The sequence below is a fragment of the Staurois parvus genome, unplaced genomic scaffold, assembly GCF_062004578.1.
Source record: "Staurois parvus isolate SC_StPar_1 unplaced genomic scaffold, SC_StPar_1.0 ptg000360l, whole genome shotgun sequence".
Taxonomy (NCBI): Eukaryota; Metazoa; Chordata; class Amphibia; order Anura; family Ranidae; genus Staurois; species Staurois parvus.
In genome coordinates, this window is record NW_028318156.1 from 133,314 (window position 1) to 153,517 (window position 20,204).

At 42.2% G+C, this 20,204-nt stretch overlaps 1 protein-coding gene across 1 annotated transcript in view; it reads right to left on the reverse strand.

The window, feature by feature from the left end:
* ST13 (ST13 Hsp70 interacting protein) overlaps positions 1 to 20,204 on the reverse strand; it is a 100,969-nt gene that overhangs the window by 18,320 nt on the left and 62,445 nt on the right. The window contains exons 8-9 of the mRNA XM_089684861.1: positions 7,628 to 7,730; positions 7,424 to 7,540 (exon numbers count right to left, since the gene is read on the reverse strand). Coding sequence (XP_089540987.1) covers positions 7,424 to 7,540; positions 7,628 to 7,730 — 220 coding nt within the window. The remainder of the gene's footprint in view (positions 1 to 7,423; positions 7,541 to 7,627; positions 7,731 to 20,204) is intronic.

The following is a 20,204-nucleotide window of genomic DNA, read 5'->3' on the forward strand; positions in this document are numbered from 1 at the left end:
TCGCAAATGCTATAAAATGGCAACCAAAACCTGAAAGACGTGGAAGGAAGTTAAAAACTACCATTCGAATGGATAGAAGAATAGCCAAAATGGCAAGGACTCAGCCAACAGTCAGCTCCAGGAAGATCAAAGAAGATCTAAAGTTACCTGTGAGTACTGTTACAATTAGAAGACGCCTATGTGAAGCCAAGCTATCTGCAAGAAGCCCCGCAAAGTCCCACTGTTGAAAAAAAAGACATGCTGAAGAGGATATAATTTGCCAAAGAGCACATTGACTGGCCTAAAGAGAAATGGCGCAACATTTTGTGGACTGATGAAAGATTGTTCTTTTTGGTCTAGTGGCCGGAGACAGTTTGTCAGACGACCCCCAAACACTGAATTCAAGCCACAGTACACTGTGAAGAGAGTGAAGCATGGTTGCGCAAGCATCATGATATAAGGATGTTTCTCATACTACGGAGTTGGGCCTATTTATCGCATACCAGGGATCATGGATCAGTTTGAATACATCAGAATACTTGGAGGTCATGCGGCCTTATGCTGAAGAGGAAATGTCCTTGAAATGGGTGTTCCAACAAGACAACGACCCCAAACACACCAGTAAATGTGCAACATCTTGCTTCCAGACCAACAAGATTGACGTTATGGAGTGGCCAGCCCAATCCCCGGATCTTAATCCAATAGAAAACTTGTGGGGTGACATCAAAAATGCAATTTCTGAGGCAAAACCAAGAAATAGAGAAGAACTGTGGAATGTAGTCCAATCATCCTGGGCTGGAATACCTGTTCACAGGTGCCAGAAATTGGTTGACTCCATGCAACACAGATGTACAGCAGTTCTCAGAAACAGTGCTTATACAACTAAATATTAATTAAGTGATTCAAAGGAAAGCAAAAATCTTCAAACATTTTTCAGTTTATAGTGAATGTTTGAGTTTGTAAAGAAGAATACAAATACTGCTATTTTTTTGAACAGTCTAATATTCACTTTTCTTCAATTTTTTTTAGCGGAACAACACAAATTTGATATATTTTTCGTCATGTTTTGATTTGGAATAGAATGGGTAGTGTTCCCAATGCATTTGTGTGTATGGAAATAAAAGCTATTAAAAGGATTTTGAGCTTTATTCACTTTTTTCAACACACTATTATTTTGAACACAACTGTAACTAGAAGATGGAGCTGTGCCTTTGATCTAGTTTAGTTTTCAAACTCCAAGAGACAGCAAGCATACTGAGGGGGCACATGCTGAATTTCCACCAATAACTTCTGAGCAAATTTCAGTTCAGCTGATCTTTTCTCATAGCTGAAGGCCTTCATGTCCCATATTATTTTACTTGGCCTTCTCTGCACCCTTTCATTTCCATACTGAACCTTCTGAGCCTATAAATCTCAACTTACAGCCATCGGTGAGAAAAAATGTTAAATGTTTTAACAAAATCTAAATAGACTAGATGCGCAGCCACTCTTTGTCCAAGTTTCTGCCTACTTCCTTGTAAAAAAAAACAAAAAAATTAAATCCAACCAGGATGCAATGTATGATCAGATAAGGGCATGTCTGCTAATGTAATCATGCTGTGTGGAGCCACTGGAACCGTCGGATTGCAGTGTCTAGTTTTTCCAATTTTCAAAGTGTTAGTAAAGTCTGTATTTAGATTTTTACCTACAGGTAAGCTTACAGTATAATAAAGCTTACCTGTAGGTTACATGAATATCCTCCTAAATGTGCACTGTTTGGGAGATATTATAGAGAGCTACAGGCAGTGACATCACCGGCATAAATGCTCTGAACGAGCTGCATACATATGCTGTTTCTTCAGAACTCTGTGCTGCAGCCGTGACTCCTGCATGCATGCGAGGGAGCAACGTCATTGTATCTCAGCCATTTAAGAAGGAAGATCGGGTGAAGATGAAAGCCCTGTCAGTGCGCCACTGGAGGGCTTTGTTTCAAAGTACATCTTTCATAATGTGGCAATATGCAATGCATACTAGCACATTATGCCTTTACCTTGCAGGGTTTTTTCTTATTAACGTATACTATCACTTTAAGCAGGGAGCATGAAGGAGTCCTTTTATTTCTCTGCATGAGAGGCACTGTACCCAATGAAGGCTACTGACAGGCTGACCAAGAAGAGAAGTGTGGATTGTCCCAAGGCGCTGTTTATGCTGTATTGTCCTCCTGTGATATAGGGGTTCTTTGGAAGACGGAAGTGTACATTTGTAAATGTTTCTGATTATACATAGCACTGAGCACTTATTGAGTAAGATTTTCCCTTATGTGCTACAATTTAGTTTGTTTGCACTTTTGTGATATGATTGTATGTATTGGGAGGGAGCACTGCACTGGTATACAGTACAGTCACAGACTTCATTGTTTAATACAGGGCTTAAAAAATTAGCTTTGTCTCCTAGATTCAGTTTTTTTTTTTAGCAAAGCATGGGTTGTCAACGCCCAGGGCAAGGCAACTTTTGGGTCACAAGCTTCACACGATGTGATTTGCTGTGCGACAATCACCGCAAAACTTCACGTTTTTGGTGATAAAATTAATGGCACCTGAACCTGCGTTTTGTGATCACAGCGATTCTCCCGCGATCCCAAAATGCCCATTTTTTGCATGGAGCCAATCTGGTTAACACATATGCGATTCTGGATGCGTTTTCAAACTCACAGATTCACATGACAGGCTAGATATGTGTTCCTATTAAGGTGGTTCACACAGATATGATCCACATACATTGCATTTTGAGTGCCATTATGAAAAGGGTCCTGTGCGAGTTTGTAGCGGTGTGTTCCAGACTCACAAGTGATAAAGTGGCATGTGGAGATAACTGTTCACATAGGATTGCTAGTGACAGGCGATTTTGCATTGAAGTCAATGGGAGACGATTTTGCATTGACGTCAATGACAGGCATTTTGCATTGAAGTCAATGGGAGTCGATTTTGCAATAAAGTCAATTGGAGGTGATTTTGCATTAAAGTCAAAGGAAGGCGACTTTGCATTGGCATCAATTGGAGGCAATTTTGCTTTGAAATTAATAGGAGGTGTTTTTGCATTGAAGTCAATTGAAGGCAGTGTGTGAACCCAGGCGCCAGGACGCAGTTTCTAGTCACCATGGCAACCTGGTGCCTGGGATTTGTCAAACCCTGTTTTAATGATATTAAAAAATTCTACCTTTTTAGCTCTGGTTTGTTTGCACTACATAGATGTCTGCTTTGCACATGCTATTACGGAATATGAATCCACTTAATTTTTAAATAACTTTACTTTGAAAAGATAATGAATACAAAGTAAACATTTCAAACAACTTGCTCAATATGTTATTTGTGTTTCATTCCTGATGGGTTATCTATATTGGCCTGAACTGTTGCAATTTTGAAACATTTGTATGTTTATTATGTTTTCAAAATCTTTCTGGAGTTATAATTAAAGACAAAACATTTTTTTTTTAGTTTTGGACAGAATGGAGATGGATTAGAACACCTTTTAGGTTATGATTGCTGTCTGTGCCCATTAGGGAGATTCACCCTCTCTGTTTGTCCTGTTTACCATTATGATTGAAAGTAAAAGAAAATCCCAATTTTTGGGTTGTCCACAAAGAAAGTGAGAGAGGGGAAATCTTCCAATGAGGACACTATTTCTGGTGACCTGGGGGGCCCCAATGGATTCGCTTAATTTGCAGGGATTTCCTCTCACTTCCTGTTTTGGCTACGGGACAGGAAATGAAGGTAAATCTCCACAATAGGACACAGATGGCAAGAAAAAAATGTCAGGGATTATAGCCCTCCCTTTACTCTATTTAACCACTTCCCATCCGGCCCATGTACATAAACGGCCGGACGGGAGCAGTGCAGGACCGGGTGGCCGTTTATAAACGTCCTCCTGCATTCCCTGCCTGTGCACGCTCCCAGAGAGCGCGCGGCACCGCGATCCGGTGCCTGCTGTGTCCAGAGGACATAGAGGAACACCGATCGCTGTACAAGACCTCTGTGTAAGTTCCTGATCATGTGATCACTGATTGGCCAATCAGTGATCACATGAATAGTAGTAAGCAAGATGTCACTTTCTGACATCATTGCTTACTACTAGTGAAATCTGTGAATGTTCACAGAGGTCACATGGTACAAGGCTATTCACAACAAATCACAGCTCTCACAGTATTTCTCAATGGCTGCAAGAATGCAGCCAGAAAGGAGAAATTATTGCTTTTACAGCCTTTATGGGTGTAAAAGCAATCTGTTAAAAAAAAAAAAAATCTTCATCACCCCCCACAAGTAGTACAGTGTCACTATGGTGACACTGTACTGCTAGGGTGACAGTATGTGAAGCATGTTTTTTTTTTTTTAAATTATAATTTTTGGTTATAAACTTATTTGGGTTATTTTTTTTTTAAACTAAAAAGATAGCTGAATACTTTTTGGCCAAGATTTATGAAGAAATATTATTTATTTGCAACATTTTATAAGAAAAAAACTTTTTTTCAAAATGTTTGGACTTTTTCATTTATATAGCATAAAAATAAAAATCCCAGTGGTGAATAAATACCACCAAAATAAAGTTTTATGTGTCTCAAGAAAATGCTAAAAAATTCATATGGGTACAGTGTTGCATGACCACGCAATTGTCATTCAAAGTGTGATAGCACGGAAAGCTGAAAATTGGCCTGGACAGGAAGGGGTGAAAGTGTCCGGACTTGAAGTGGCTAAAATGAAAAAAAGTTTTGCCTATAATTTTACTTTAACCACTTCAATACTAGACACTTTTACCCCCTTCCCGCGCTGTTACACTGTGAATAATTGTACGGTCATGCAGCATTGTACCCAAATATTTTTTTCACACATAGAGCTTTCTTTTTATGGTATTTAAGGACCACTGTTTTTTTTTTTTCTTTGCTAAACAACCCCCCCCCCCCCCGAAAATAAACAATATAACAAAAAACAAGTTTTTCTTTGTTCCTTTTATAAAATTTTGTAAATAAACTTTCTTCAAAAATTTAGGCCAAAATGTATACCGCTACATTTCTTTGATGAAAATAACCCAAACCCTGCCTATGTAACACCCCTTGTTACCATAAAAGTACAATTGGTATATTAATAACATATTAATATATTAATAGCAACTCACTGTCAGCCGCCCTAGACTCCTTAGCACCCCTAACCACACATAGTATTAGACCCCAACCGCTTCAACCATGGCAGAACGACCACACCAAGAATCTTAAACGACGCAGTCGTGCACTGGAGCGATTATGGCGCAAAACCAGATGCCAACAAGCGTTCACCCTATACAAATCTGCCTTCCTCACCTACACCTCCTCCCTCCACGCTGACAAACAAGCCTACTTCGTAACCCTCATCAATACCCTCTCCTCCAGTCCTCACCGGCTCTTCTCCACTTTTAACTCCCTACTCTCTCTCCCCCCCCACCTCCACCAAGTACCTCACTCACCGCCCACGAGATTGCTAACCACTTCCAAAACAAGATCGACGCAATCCGTAGGGACATCGCAAATGCTCAAACTTCCACCCCACCTAGCCTCCCTCCCATGATAACCCCCTCAACACTCCCCTCCTCTGACCTCGCAACTGCCTAGACCCCCACCCAACATCCCGCACACTAAAACCCCCCCCAACACTCCACTCCTTGGACCTTGCTACCACTAAAGAGGTCACTAAGGTCTTCCCTGAAGCCCGCCTCACCACCTGCCCCCTTAACCCTGTCCCCGCACAACTCCTATGGTCACCACCCTCCTCCATCCTACGCTCCCTCACCCACATCTTCAATCTCTCCCTCTGAACTGGCGCATTCCCCTCCCCCCTAAAGCACGCGCACATTAGCCCCATACTCAAAAAACCCTCCCCGGACTCCACCGACCTGAACAACCTTAGACCCATCTCCCTGCTGCCATTTACATCCAAACTCCTCGAGCGCTTAGTCTATAATCACCTAAGCTCCCACCTCAACGACAACAACCTCCTTGATCCCCTACAGTCTGGCCTCCGTCCCCTACACTCCACCGAAACCGCACTACTCAAACTCACCAACGACCTGCTAACTGCCAAAGCTAATGGCCACTACTCAGTCCTCCTACTCCTCGACCTCCTGTTCCCTACTGCAGTAGTTATTAATTTGGAACCATTAATCATTATGAGGATAGAAATTGCCTATGATATTTCATTATTAATTTCCACTAATCTTGTTTTAGCAACAAGATTTCCTTTTTACAGCTGTTGTGGTATTCCTTGTAACTTTAAGGGTACTTGCACTGATCTTTGCTGGCGTTTGAACATCAATATTCCTGGCCCAAGTGTCAATGTTTATTTTGTGCATATTTGAATATACGAGCATACACAAGTAAAATAAAGTCTAACCTCTCCAAATTACATTCTTGAAAGCGTGCAAAATCCTGACCGAGATTTTTGCAAATCTCTTTTATTTTACTCATTTATATGCATGTTTATGTGCCTATGTGCACAGGCACATTGAAAACATTGAAACCCCAGAACCGCCCCCCCCCCCCAAAAAAAAAATCCGCCTGTATGCCTGAAAAACGCTCTGTATTTTGGGAGTGGTATGCAAGAGGACTTAGATCAGTGTTTCTCAACCTTTTTTCAGTCAAGGCACCATATAAAATCATGAACAGTCCTGAGGCACCCAATTTTAAAATGTAAAAAACTATTCTAATAGTTTAATATAAACGCAGCAACATCCACACACGCAGGACACCCAATATTAGAGGTGACTTATTCTTCTAAAGAAAATACATTTTTGCACACTGGTACTGACTAGTACTCTAATGTTTCTCTTCTTCCTCAGTTTTTCTCTATCACTGAGCTAATGTGACCCCAGTACTGACAGAGAGGGACAGGGGAGAGTAAAACAAGGATGCTGTACAGGCAACTGAAACCCTCCTTATCAATTAATGATGTAATTAGTTGTGAGGATGCCAGCGGCTAGAAGGTCCTAATGGTGCACAATGAAAACCTGTGGCTTTGTGTAACTAAAACGCAGGCTTGTTACACCCACTGACTTGTATACAAGTTTTGGGTAATTTTTAGGCATTTTGCCAAGGCACCCCTGAGGAAACCTCAAGGCACCCTGGGTAAAAAAAGGCTGCCTTAGATGATGAAAGTGTTCCTTTAGGTTTACATTGTTAGATGCCCTTTTCTAATAGGTAATTTTTTTTTCAACAGACGTAAAATAGGCTTTTTTTAACCTTTAATATTTATTGCTCAAGGGAATGCGGTCTGCAACGTACTGTATTTACATAATAATCATCACATAAACATTCTCATTTTTGTTCTTGATAAGCATTATCATCCTGGTAAATACAATCATCATAAGCCTCTGTCATCCTTCTGTGACTGCACTAACTGATCTACTGATGCTTGATCTTGACACTTAATCTTGTATTCCAACTCACCCTCTGTGCTCTTTCATGTTCCTCTTTAGCTTTCTTCAGATGTTCTCTCCTTTCATTGGCCAGCCTTTCCTCTTGTTTGCGTTGATATTTTCTCCGATGTTCTGCAATTTTCTGAGCCTGAAAAAATTCATACCATTAAGATGTACATGTCACACATGCTACTGAAGATCTGATTGCCAGATAATCCACATCTAATCAACCTACACGTGGCTGCACTTCTTTCAACATTTCACTTGCTTCTTCATCATAGTCCAATTTACAAGCCATGGCCAGGTCGTGGGCAGATTCTTCCCAGTGTCCAAGAAGCCTGCAAAGCAAGAAATAACTGATAATAGAATGTCTCCGGAATACAACTTATTTGGGGTTTACAATTATCCTTTTATTCCTATTGTCCTACAAAGGTTATTGTCTATTTAGCAACCTCTATTTTAGATAACAGGTTTGCCCATATATACAGTTACATACATATATAACAAACATTTTAAACATGACAGCTCACTATAATGAGCACATTTAAAATGCTACATTCATATAAAAAGTTGGAACAAAGCCAAAAACAAATACATGACACTACATTCATATAACAGGAGGAAACAAAAGCCAAATAAAATGATTAGATTCAATTAAAAGTGACCAGAAGCCGGTATAAAAGATCCAAGCAAAAGTGGTCTAAAGCTGGCATAATTACAGTTAGAGATAATTGAACACAGTAGGTCATTTGGATGTGTGAATGGCACAGTGTTCTTCTAGAAGTGATGACACCAAATGACTTTTTCCAAAGAGCATAGATATGCATATCTCAAAAATCGACAAAAAAAACTGTCTGTAGACAACTGTACCTACCATCAAAATCATAAGTCTCCAAGATCCTCTCTGATGCCCACCTCACCACCTGCCCCCTCGACCCTATCCCCTCACAACTCCTACGACCTTCCTCCTCCTCCATCCTACGCTCCCTCATCCACATCTTCAATCTCTCCCTCTCCTCAGGCACTTTCCCCTCCCCTCTGAAACATGCACACATCACCCCCATACTTAAAAAGCCCTCCCTGGACCCCAATGACCCGAACAACCTCAGACCCATCTCCCTGCTCCCATTTACATCTAAACTCCTCGAGCGCCTAGGCTACACCCGCCTATGCTCTCACCTCAACGACAACAACCTCCTCGATCCCCTACAGTCCGGCTTCCGTCCCCTACACTCCACCGAAACTGCCTTACTCAAACTCTCCAACGACCTGCTAACCTCCAAAGCTAATGGCCACTATTCAGTGCTCCTACTCCTTGACCTCTCTGCAGCCTTCGACACAGTCGACCACCCCCTCCTCCTCAAAAAACTACACTCCCTCGGCCTCAGAGATTCTGCTCTCTCCTGGCTCTCATCCTACCTGTCACAACGCTCCTTCAGCGTTACCTATAATGCTACCACCTCCCCCTCACTCCCCCTCTCTGTTGGGGTCCCTCAAGGCTCTGTCCTCGGGCCCCTTCTCTTCTCCATCTATACCTCCTCCCTTGGCCAACTCATACACTCTCACGGCTTCAACTACCACCTCTATGCCGAAGACACACAAATCTATCTCTCAACCCCCCACCTCACCCCCTTGGTCTCAGCCCGAATCACACACCTACTGAGCGACATATCAGACTGGATGTCGCTCCACTTCCTTAAATTGAACCTCTCCAAAACCGAGTTTCTTGTCTTCCCCCCAGCCCGGACACCACCCCCCATTGATTTCTCCGTCACGTCCAACAACGCTACCATCAAACCCGCCCTGCAGGCCAGAGTACTGGGTGTCATTCTGGACTCCAACCTATCCTTCCAGCCCCAAGTCCAATCTTTAACAAACTCGTGCAGACTCCACCTCCGCAACATCGCCAAAATCCGCACGTTCCTAACCCCAGAAACCACTAAACAGCTCATCCACTCCCTCATCATATCACGACTCGACTACTGCAACTCCCTCCTCACTGGCCTGCCTCGCCGCTGGCTATCCCCGCTTCAGTCCATCCTGAACACGGCTGCCAGACTCATTCACCTTTCCAACCGCTCTGTCTCCGCCACCCCCCTCTGCCAGTCCCTCCACTGGCTTCCGATTGCGCAACGGATCAAATTCAAAATCCTAACGCTGACGTACAAAGCTGTCCACCATACTGCCCCGAACTACATCACTGACCTAATATCCAAGTACCGCCCAGCACGCACACTCCGCTCCTCACAAGACCTCCTTCTCTCTAGTTCCCTGGTCTCCTCCTCCCATGCCCGCCTCCAGGACTTCTCCAGGGTGTCACCCATCCTCTGGAACTCCCTGCCCCAACCCATCAGATTATCACCTACTCTCCTCTCCTTTAGGCGCACCCTGAAAACCCATCTCTTCAGGGAAGCCTACCCCACCCCCTGCTAACTTGCCGACCTCCTCCACTCTTCCTACCACTCCATCCCCCACAGCTATCTCCTCCTGTGCCACCACCCCCTCCCTCCTAGATTGTAAGCTCGAAAGAGCAGGGCCCTCGATCCCCTCATGTTTTGCATTGTATTGGTATTGTTCTGTCACATGTTCTGTCCCCCTTTGTAATGTACAGCGCTGAGCGAACTATTGGCGCTTTATAAATACTGTATAATAATAATAATAATAATAAATGAGGGAAAATAGAGAGGGAACAGTGAAAACCATACTTCATAAAAATTTTATAAAATAAAATATTATATCTATCTACACACACCAGGAGAGGATGCCAGGAGCCCTGTTGTTAGGGAGCAGGAGGAGAAGGACCAGAGGCTGTATGATTAGGGAGCGGCAGGAGAGGACACAGAAGGATGTGTTATTAGGGATCAGGACGAGAGGACGTAGAAGGACGTTATTAGGGAGCAGGTAGAGAAGACACCACAGGCTTGTGTGATCAAGGAGGAAGGAGGACAGGATGCAGGACGTGTGATTAGGGAAAAGGACGAGAGGACACTGGGGGCCATGTAATCATGGAGCAGGAGGACACCAGGGACTGAGTGATTAGGGAGCAGGTGAGGATGCAGAAGGACATGGGATTAGGGAGCACGAGGAGAAAATGCTGGGGCAGTGTGAACAGCTAGGGAAAAACCAGTGTTCATTATAGAATAAAATAGAATCAGGAAGAGAGATTAATATTTTGTGAAAAAAATTATTCTGAATCCTCTAGGTTTATCCCCATTAAATTAGTGGGTACCATGACCAATGGGAATGATAACTCACTGATGACTCGGTGCACATCATGTGACACTTATACGTTCCTTTATCATCTGTTTGAGAGCGAATACTGCTGTGCATAATGAAAGCAGTTTCTTTCCTTGGAAACCCAGGTCCTGAATCTAAGGAGGCAGCTGGCAACACTGCGAAGTATTGTCAACCTGAAAGAGAGTTTGGACCTTACCAGCCAGGTGCTGGCAGGGGTCAGCACAGAGGTGGGTGGAGATATGGAGGTGCAGGCACCAGAGCAGAGTAGTTGGATGTCAGAGGGAAGAGGTAGAGAAGGCTAGTCCTGAGCGGACACAAAATGCTTGTATGCCTAAAAATGCTCAGTATTTTGAAGTGGTATGCAAGAGGCCTTAGATGATGAATCTGTTCCTTCAGATTTACATTGTTAGATGCCCTTTTCTATTAGGTTATGTTTTTTTTTTTAACATTAGAAGTAAAATAGTTTTTTTTTTTTAACCATTATTATTTATTGCTCTAGGAAATGCTGTCTGCAATGTATTTGCATAATAGTTTAAACATTCTCATTTTTGTTCTTGATAATTATTATCATGGTAAACACAATCATCAATCAATGTTGGGGATATCAGTCAAGGAGTGGCAGTGCTAAAGCAAAGCGAGTCCCCCAGCTGACAGGGAAACAACTTCTCCAGTGAGGATGGGGGCAAGGCTAAAGATAAGGAGAGACAGATGGTGGTAGGGCATTCAATTATTAGAAAGACAGATAGGACAATCTGTCATAAAGACCCCGAGCACCAGACACTATGTTTTTACTGGGCGCTCGGGTTCAGCACATTGCAGATCGGATGGACAGATTGGTGGGTGAGGCTGGGGAGAACCCAGCTGTCATGGTATATATTGGAACCAATGATATAGTTGAGCACGGCCAATAAATCAGAGGGACTTTTAAACTAGGTGGTGGGGATTAGAGGAAGTGAAAGCTGGCAGTGAGCGAAAATCAGAAGGTGCAATTGGGGGCATTGGTGGTAGTATAGCCAGAATATGAAACCAAAGGTAAGTAGGTTGGCAGAACACAATTGCAGCAGAATAACGAAGGAGAAAGAAAATATGCACTCGTAAGAAACTAAAAGGTATGTACACAAATGCTAGAGGTCTAGCTAATCAAACGGAAGAGCTGGAGCTGCTGATACACGAGGAGGATTTCAACTTCAAGGGGATATCAAAAATCTGGTTTTACAGCTCACATGACTGGCTTGCCCATGGGTACTCCTTGTATTGGAGGGGAAGGGAGGGCAGAAGTGGGGGAGGGGTATGCCTGTTAATTATTTGACAGTGAACGCGAGGGACAACATCGCTAATGAGGCAAGGAAGGAAGTGGAAGCCTTGTAATTAGAGCTTTATAGGGAAGAAACAAATGGGAAATTAATAGCAGGGTGTATACTACAGGCCCCTTAACTTGAAGGATGAGGAGGAATCTGACCTCCTGTCACAATTAGGATTGGCGGAAAGGCAGGGCAATGTTATCATTATGGGGATTTCAATTATCCAAATATTGACTGGGTAGAAAAAACTGCTCACTCATTTAAGCCTCGCCATTTCTTAAATGTCTTGCAGGACAACTTCATGGGTCAATTAGTAGATGCCCCAACTATAAATAATGCATTGCTAGACCAACTAATTACAAATAACACAGATCTGATTGTAGATATGGAATTACAGGACAACTTAGGAAACAGCGATCATAGGGTAATTACTTTCAACGTAATTCATAGTTAAAAAAAAGGCATGAGGTGGAAGGCAAGGATTGAGGAGATTCAAGAAATGGAAAATCTTACCATGATATTGAAGGAAAGAGGACAAATACTGGAATATTGGAAGATTTGGACTCCCTATTTCTTTTATAGAGATGAAACCTTGTTTGCCCTCTCAGCCCAGATTTGCCTATGGATGAATATTCAGCATCTTCCTCATCCAAGAGAGAGGGACCCCCCCCCCTCTCTTTTACCCCCCCCCCTTTTTTGTTGTTCCTTTCGTTCTTCTCACTGAGCCCACTGTGCATTCTCTATATCATTCTATGTCTGCAGTCTACTTATATGAGAGAGCGCTTTCTCTACATGTAAAATATAAAACATGGCTCGGAATTCAACATGTGTCCAATATCTCCATGGGTTTACCCATCCACCCTGTACTTGTATATGTTAAACAATGATGCCATGACCCCAAATTTTCATATGGGGCTGTTTAATGTTTCTTATCTTATGCTCTGTATTTCACATTGCTGAATTCCTTGACTGCTAAATAAATAAAAAGAGGCATGAGGGTAGTGCAAGAACACAATTTCAAAAAAGCCCACTTCTCTAAGCTGCGCCCATACTACAAGATATTTAAAGAGATCAAATTCTAGAAACACTGAGAAAAAATTAGAGTCCTTAAAGTGTTACTAAACCCAAGACCCTGTATTCACTATATTTGGTATCCCACGGTACACAGAACATGGAAAAGCAATTATTTTAGTAAACAGAAACTGCTAAATAACTTTTCCCATCAGCAGTTAGAGCAGCCTTGTGACTTCTATCAGTGTCCAGCAGAGCACTTGTTAAAGCTTGTAGGAGGAGTTTTCTTTCTGCTCTAGGAGGATGCAGGACCCTTGACCTCTGTTTGGGCAACACTGATTGTGCTGATCACATGCACTCTCAAGAAAAAAAAAACACCTCTCTAGCAACACACACCAAACTGAGCATGTGCAGAGTGTCTCCACATGATAAGTCTTATCAGGAGATAAGAGGGGGGCACTGAAAAAAGGGGAAGATCAGAGAAGACAGGATCAAAACAGCATTTTTACACAATGCAGAGGATCAACCCCTTAGATTCTACAGTGAGTATGCCAAGCATGCTTTACTGCATATACAGACTGATTTTACTGTTGTGGGTTTAGTAACACTTTAAGAGCATACTACATAAAGATATTAGCCAGTGCATTACAATACATACAAATGCATTACAATACAAACAGTGCAAAAATACAACAAATATGAAAGAGCTACAGTTAAACCTGGGTGGCTAAACTTTAATCTAAAAAGGTTTGTAAAGAGAAACAAATGGTCTTTACCACTAGCCTACAGGGCACTTATACCCCCTTCCTGCCCAGGCCAATTTCCAGCTTTCAGCGCTGTCACACTTTGAATAACAATTGCGCGGTCATGCAACACTGTACCCATATGAAATTTTTATCATTTTTTTGAGACAGATAGAGCTTTCTTTTGGTGGTATTTAATCACCTCTGGGATTTTTATTTTTTCTTAAACAAACCAAAAACCACTGAAAATGTTGAAAAAAAACCCGTTTTTTTCTTAGTTTTTGTTATACAGTTTTGTAAATATGTGATTTTTCTCCTTCACTGATGTGCGCTAATGAGGCTGCAGTGATGGGCACTGATAGGCTGCACTGATGGACATTGATAGGTGGCACTGATGGGCACTGATGAGGAGGCACTGGTAGGTTGCACTGATGGGCATTGACAGGCATCACTGATGGGCACTGAAAGGCAGCACTGATACATGACACTGATATATGGCACTGATAGGCGGCACTGACTGGCACTGATAGGCGGCACTGACAGGCACGGATAGGCGGCACTGACAGGCACAGATAGGCGGCACTGACAGGCACAGATAGGTGGCACTGACAGGCACAGATAGGTGGCACTGATTGGCATTGATAGGTGGCACTGATGGGTGACATTGAAAGGCAGCTCAGATGGGCACAGATATGTGGCATTGATGTGCACTGGTATGCACTGATATGTGGCATTGATGTGGCACTGATGGGCACTGACAGGTGGCACTTCTGGGGCCACACTGATCATCAGGGCACACTAATCAGGAAAAAGGGGGGGGCTAAAGAGCGAGCACCCGCCCCCCCCGAACCATACCGGACCGCATGCCCTGAACACAGGGCACATTGTTGCAGACGAAGGGCTTGGTATAGATGGGAGGGGGGACCCCACACCGTTTTTTTTATTTATAATGGTGCCGGTTTTTAAATGTAATTACCGCTTTTTTTTTTCTCTTCACTATAGCTCAGAGATTCAGGTGTCACTTTCCCCCAGCTAAAAGAAAGAAAGTTTCCTTTTAGTTTATTTCCCCGAGTTAAAAGAAACAATGTTTCCTTTTAGTTTCTTAACTCCAGGGATAGTGACGGCTAATTCTGTGAGCTATAGTGAACAACAAAAAAAAAGCCGGCAATTTCATTTAAAAAGCGGCACCGACATACACTTCGTATTGCGAAAAAAATTTGTAAAACCAAGACATTATTTTCAATGGATTTTCATTCATAAACCGAAAATTATGTTAACCGAGGCGTTTGTAAACCGAGGAACACCTGTACATGTGATTTTGCACAGGGAGTCCTCCATATAGCAGTAAAACTTCTATAGGGCGGAGGTGAACTGGTTAATAAAAGAAAGGATTTTGCTCGCTTTGGAGGCACATAACTAACTCCCTGTTTGAAGATGGAAAGAGAGGTAGAGAAGGCGTCACTGAGTGCAGACTGTAATACACTTTTTGAAAGATAACGGAAAATACACTCACATTTGGGAAGATATATACAGGCACATCTGAAGTCTATAGGAATCTTCCGGGACTGGTGTGGATATGGTACGGGTGGACACTTGGTGCTCTGGACTGAGACAAGTACACGCTATAGAAGTATATGCTTTGCTCATATGTCATATCTGAGGTTTACAACCACTTTAAGACTGTCTGACTCTTGCTACCCCGTTGGTGGTTGAGATAGGCCACAGCTGTAATAATGTCTGACTATACCCTAAGGGGGTGGGGGACGACAGTAATTCAGAGCTAGTTTTTTTTTTCTCTTTGAGCTCCAAGATGTTGAAAAGGAGCTTGGCTTCCTTGGGTGACTAGGTTCCCTGGAGTGTGAGGGATTGGAACACACTTCCCCAGCTGGCATCTTCTGTTGTCACCCTTCATGGGTGTGGTAGAAATGACTTCCCCATTGTCAAGGCTGGATTGGAAATCAACCAAAGAAGAGAGAGTCACTTAAGGAGATTGAGAGAAGGAATCTGCTTGTTCCAAGAAAATGTTGTGCTGCATAGGCCTTAAATGGAATTGAGAGAAAGGGTAGAGCCTTGAATGAGGCTGTCATGAGTCCCAGAACTCTCAGACAATCTCATGGAGGGATGCTTCTTTGATCCTTAGATCTAAGAATCTGAACTCTTATTTCAATGTTTTCAGATAATTGAAAGGGAGAGGAGTCCTTTAGAAGAAGGTTGTGTAGGTGATCTATTGCCTGACTGCCCTTCCCTAAAGAGTGAAGGAGAGGTGCAAGTGCCTTTTTGAAAATCCTAGGTGCAGAGTCTAGGCCAAAAAGCAGTGGGACAAATTGCGCAGGAAGTGCTCCTGAAGAGGGTAAATGGGAATATGTAGATAAGCATATTGGTTATCTACTGATGCAAAGTATTCCCTTTGTCTCAGAAAGGCAATACCCAACCTTGCTGATTTTGTGCACAACTTTGGAACGTGATACTTGCTTAGCAATTCTAGGTCTAGGTAGGAAGAATACCCCCATTAGGTTTTGTCACCCTGAACAGATTTAAATAGAATCCTTTGAACCTGTCTTCCAGAGGAACAGGAATGCCCACTCATTGGTACAAGAAATGGTTCAAGGCAGTCTGCAGATCTGGCTTTCCTTAACAAGATGGTTGGTTGTTTGGTTTGAAAGAAGAAATGATGAGAGGGTAGAGCTGGAACTCTGTTTGGTACCCCAATTGAAACCAACGATTGAACCCAAATGTCTGGTACATCAGTAACCCAGAGAAAGGCACAGTAACAGACATCCCCCTACTTATAAGGATGCCCCCTTCATTGTGAAGAGGGTTTTGTGGTTCGATGTGGTTATGTTTTGCATCCCAACTCTTAAGCCAAAATAAAGGACTGAGTTTCGGCTTTAACAAAGAAGCTTGAGAAGAATGATGGGGAATTCTTTTTGGGGAGATATAAGCCCCCGAGGAAGGGAGTTTAGTAACCACCTCTTGTGAAGGAGGATATTTACTCCTGTAACATCTTTGATGAATTTGTCAAAAGTCAGATCAAATAGACAACTTCCTTCAAAGAGCATACATGTGAGGCAAAGTTCACAAGCAGCTTCAGCTGAAATGAGAACCATTATGTAGATCTGTGTCTAAGTGCTCCACGAAGGTTCGACCCCGGAAGACAGGATCCTGCTGGTTCCTCATTGTCCTATTCCAATAAGGTGCAGTTCAGCAAACAAATAGCAGCGATAGGTGGTTGCAGGGCTGAGTCTGAAAGGTTAAAAAGAGCTTTTAAAAGTGTCTCAAATATTGTCAACAACATTTTATGGGCTGGTTCCCACTGGGAATCGCACAGAAACGTGGTGCATGTTCCTGTGTGATTCACAAGCAATTTTGTGCAGTGTAATTTCAGCCCAGCTAATTTGAATGGGTACTTTTGTACCAAGCAAGCCAGTGCAGGCAAAAGCCCTGCTTTGAGACCTACAGCAGGTGTCGTTAACATTGTACTCACACACACTGCAGTTCGCAAGGGAAGTGCGCATTGAATGAGGTTCAGGAAACACACACAGAACGCAGGCTTCCCACAATGTATTCAAATGTGAACAGGCCCCTAATGAAGAACATCTTCTATAGACACAGTAAGATGTTTAAGGCTAAAATGGCAGGGTCTACTACCAGAACAGATTACCTTTTAGTAAAATTTTCCCACTTCATGGAGTTTGCCAATGGTTCTTGGAGGGTTGAAAATCTTTTCAAGGTTAATTGTATCACCCAGGGTGGACTGACAACTCATGGGGCCCCAGGGCAATAGTGAATCATGGGGCCCATGTGTCCTTGCCCACACTCAAACCACACCCAAAAAAGCCTATGAAAGGTACCAGAGGCATCTTATGGGGCCCCCTACTGACCCTGGGCACTTGGGCAGTGCCCAAATTGCCTAAATGGTCAGTCCGCCCCTGGTATCACCATAAATTGCCTAATCTATTTTCTCATGAATGGGGAATGTCTTTTCTGACATAGCAAGTCTCTTAGTACCCAAGGGGGCATGGCAAAATGGAGGAGAATCACCTGTGACAATGCTGAGGCTTTTGTGCACAACAGAAGTGAGCATATCTACATTGGCAAGCGTGTTGCATTAAGTCATTACATCAGGCGTATGAGAGGCTGGGTGTGAGAAATCTTCTGCCGCCTCCTCTAACACTGCCTCTGGGTTCTCTTCATTCCTCTCAATGTCTGTCCTCTTCTACAATTCACTATCCAACTGCAGCAAAAACTGACAATTGATTCTGTGAAAGCTGTGAAAGCAGGTAGGGATTACAAATCTGGGGTGAAAGGAGGATTTTGGAGGAAAAATTGTAGGGGGGAGTGGCATTTTGTGCTATCCCACAGGCATGAGCAGTAACCATTGATTAAGTATATTGCACGGTAGAAGCCACAATAGATTATAAGTGGGTCGATAATAAGGGATCTGAGGCCAAACCAGAAGTAGTTTGTTGTTGTCTAATATTTGGGAAGTATTGCAAGCTGGGAGGCCAGGTAATATTGTGTTCGGGACCCTTAAATCCCCAGAGAGTTTAGGATACATAGTATTAAAAGAGAACCTAGGTCTTCAGTTGTTCCAAACAGTATCCAATTTCCCTTTTGAGTACTACACAAGACATGGTAAGGGACTGGGATTTTTAAGTAATTTTTATCAGAAAAGGCAGATTTTGATGTGTACGAAAAACAAAAAAAATTGCAAAATTGCCCCAGTGGTTAAAGTTTTTTAAATTTCTTTTTAACAGAAACACATTTGTATATATTAACTTAACACAATATAATAAAGTATTCCTTCCAGGATAGTTTAGGACCACTCACTTTTTTGTGTGTTTACACTGAATTCTGCATGTTCCTGTGCATCTCTTCCCCAAACCTAATATCACTTTAAAAAGTCTAGCAGCACAACAGAAAGAGACAGCAGCATCATGCACCATGGGTTTGGAATATTTTCAAATTTATTGCCACAGACTGAGGACACCTTGCTGTAAATTATTATAAGAGAAGCCAAGGCTGTTCTAAGTAATTAGAAAGATTTCAGTGACCCGCAGATTGGAACATGGCTGCAGGTCATGGACCTTTCTGAGGACTGAACTGATGATGAAACTGCTATTTCTATAACCAATCATCTGTTATGAAAGATACGACAATTAAAATTTCATTTTTTTTAAATTATGTGCAAATGTTTTGTTTTTCACTAGCATTCTTTGGTAGGCTTAGGCCTCTTGAACATGTATGTAATAATTTATACAAAGGATCTTGCTGGCAAAAGATCCTAAATTATGCTCTGTAGAGACAATATGTGATTGTACTTACAGGCATGTAAATGCGTATACACGTTTAAAATGCTTCTTCATCCTGCTCTAGCAAACAGTGTTGCAATTTACACGTATACACTCATATATACTTGGGTATGCACAGAAAATTACTGTACTCGATCGCTGCACGACAGATCTTAAGGCAGGTTTGAGCACAGTCCCATTGCAAACATTGCACCTGTGTTCAGATCCATATAAAAAAAAAAAAAAAAAAAAAAGCTACACAGCTACAAAACGTGGCATTTTTTTCCACTATGCACAAGAGGCTTTAAATTGTTATTAAACCACGTTTGTAAAAAATAAATGTAGCTGCCATGTTTTGTGCAGTGTTTACAGCAATGCAAGCCATTGAAAGTTTCCTCTGTAAAGTTTCCTATAGGGTGTCTCTTTCGTCTCCCTGGTGCCACCATGATGTATAGATATATGTCGCTGTCTTTCTGTGCTCTGGCACTGTCAGCCTTGCACATGCACAGTAGGGGACTGCTGGCTCTGTGTCCAACGGACGTACACACAGTGCTGTGCTTAGATGTCTAAAACACTGCCAGAGTGGCTCCCTGCACCACCAGGCCACAATTGCTGTTCAGAAAACATGCACTAATGGAACCTTGGGAAGGATAAAAAGGTACAGAATCTGCTTTAAGGGTTCAATACCACTTTAACCACTTTTAATACCTGCCACTTTTACCCCCTTCCTGCCCAGGCCAATTTTCAGCTTTCAGTGTTGTCACACTTTGAATGACAATTGAGCAGTCATGCAACATTGTACCCATAACAAAATGTTATTTTTTTTGCACGCAAATAGAGCGTTCTTTTGGTGGTATTTAATCACTACTGAGTTTTTTTATTTTTTGCTAAATAAACAAAAAAACAAACTTGAAAAAAACCTCCTTTTTATTATAAAATTTTCCAAATTAGTGTATATTATTTAGTCTGCAGGAAAGTTATAGAGTCCACAAGCCATGGGATATATATATATATATATATATATATATATATATATATATATATATATATATATATATATATATATATATGACAATCTGTCAATGTACTGACAGCCTATCTCATTTCTTGAAGCCCGAAAACGCCAACTTAGTACAAATACCCCCCAAATTACCCATTTTTGGAAAATAGACAGTCCAAGGTATGTAGTAAGAGGCATGGTGAGTTTTTTGGAGGTTGTAATTTTTGAT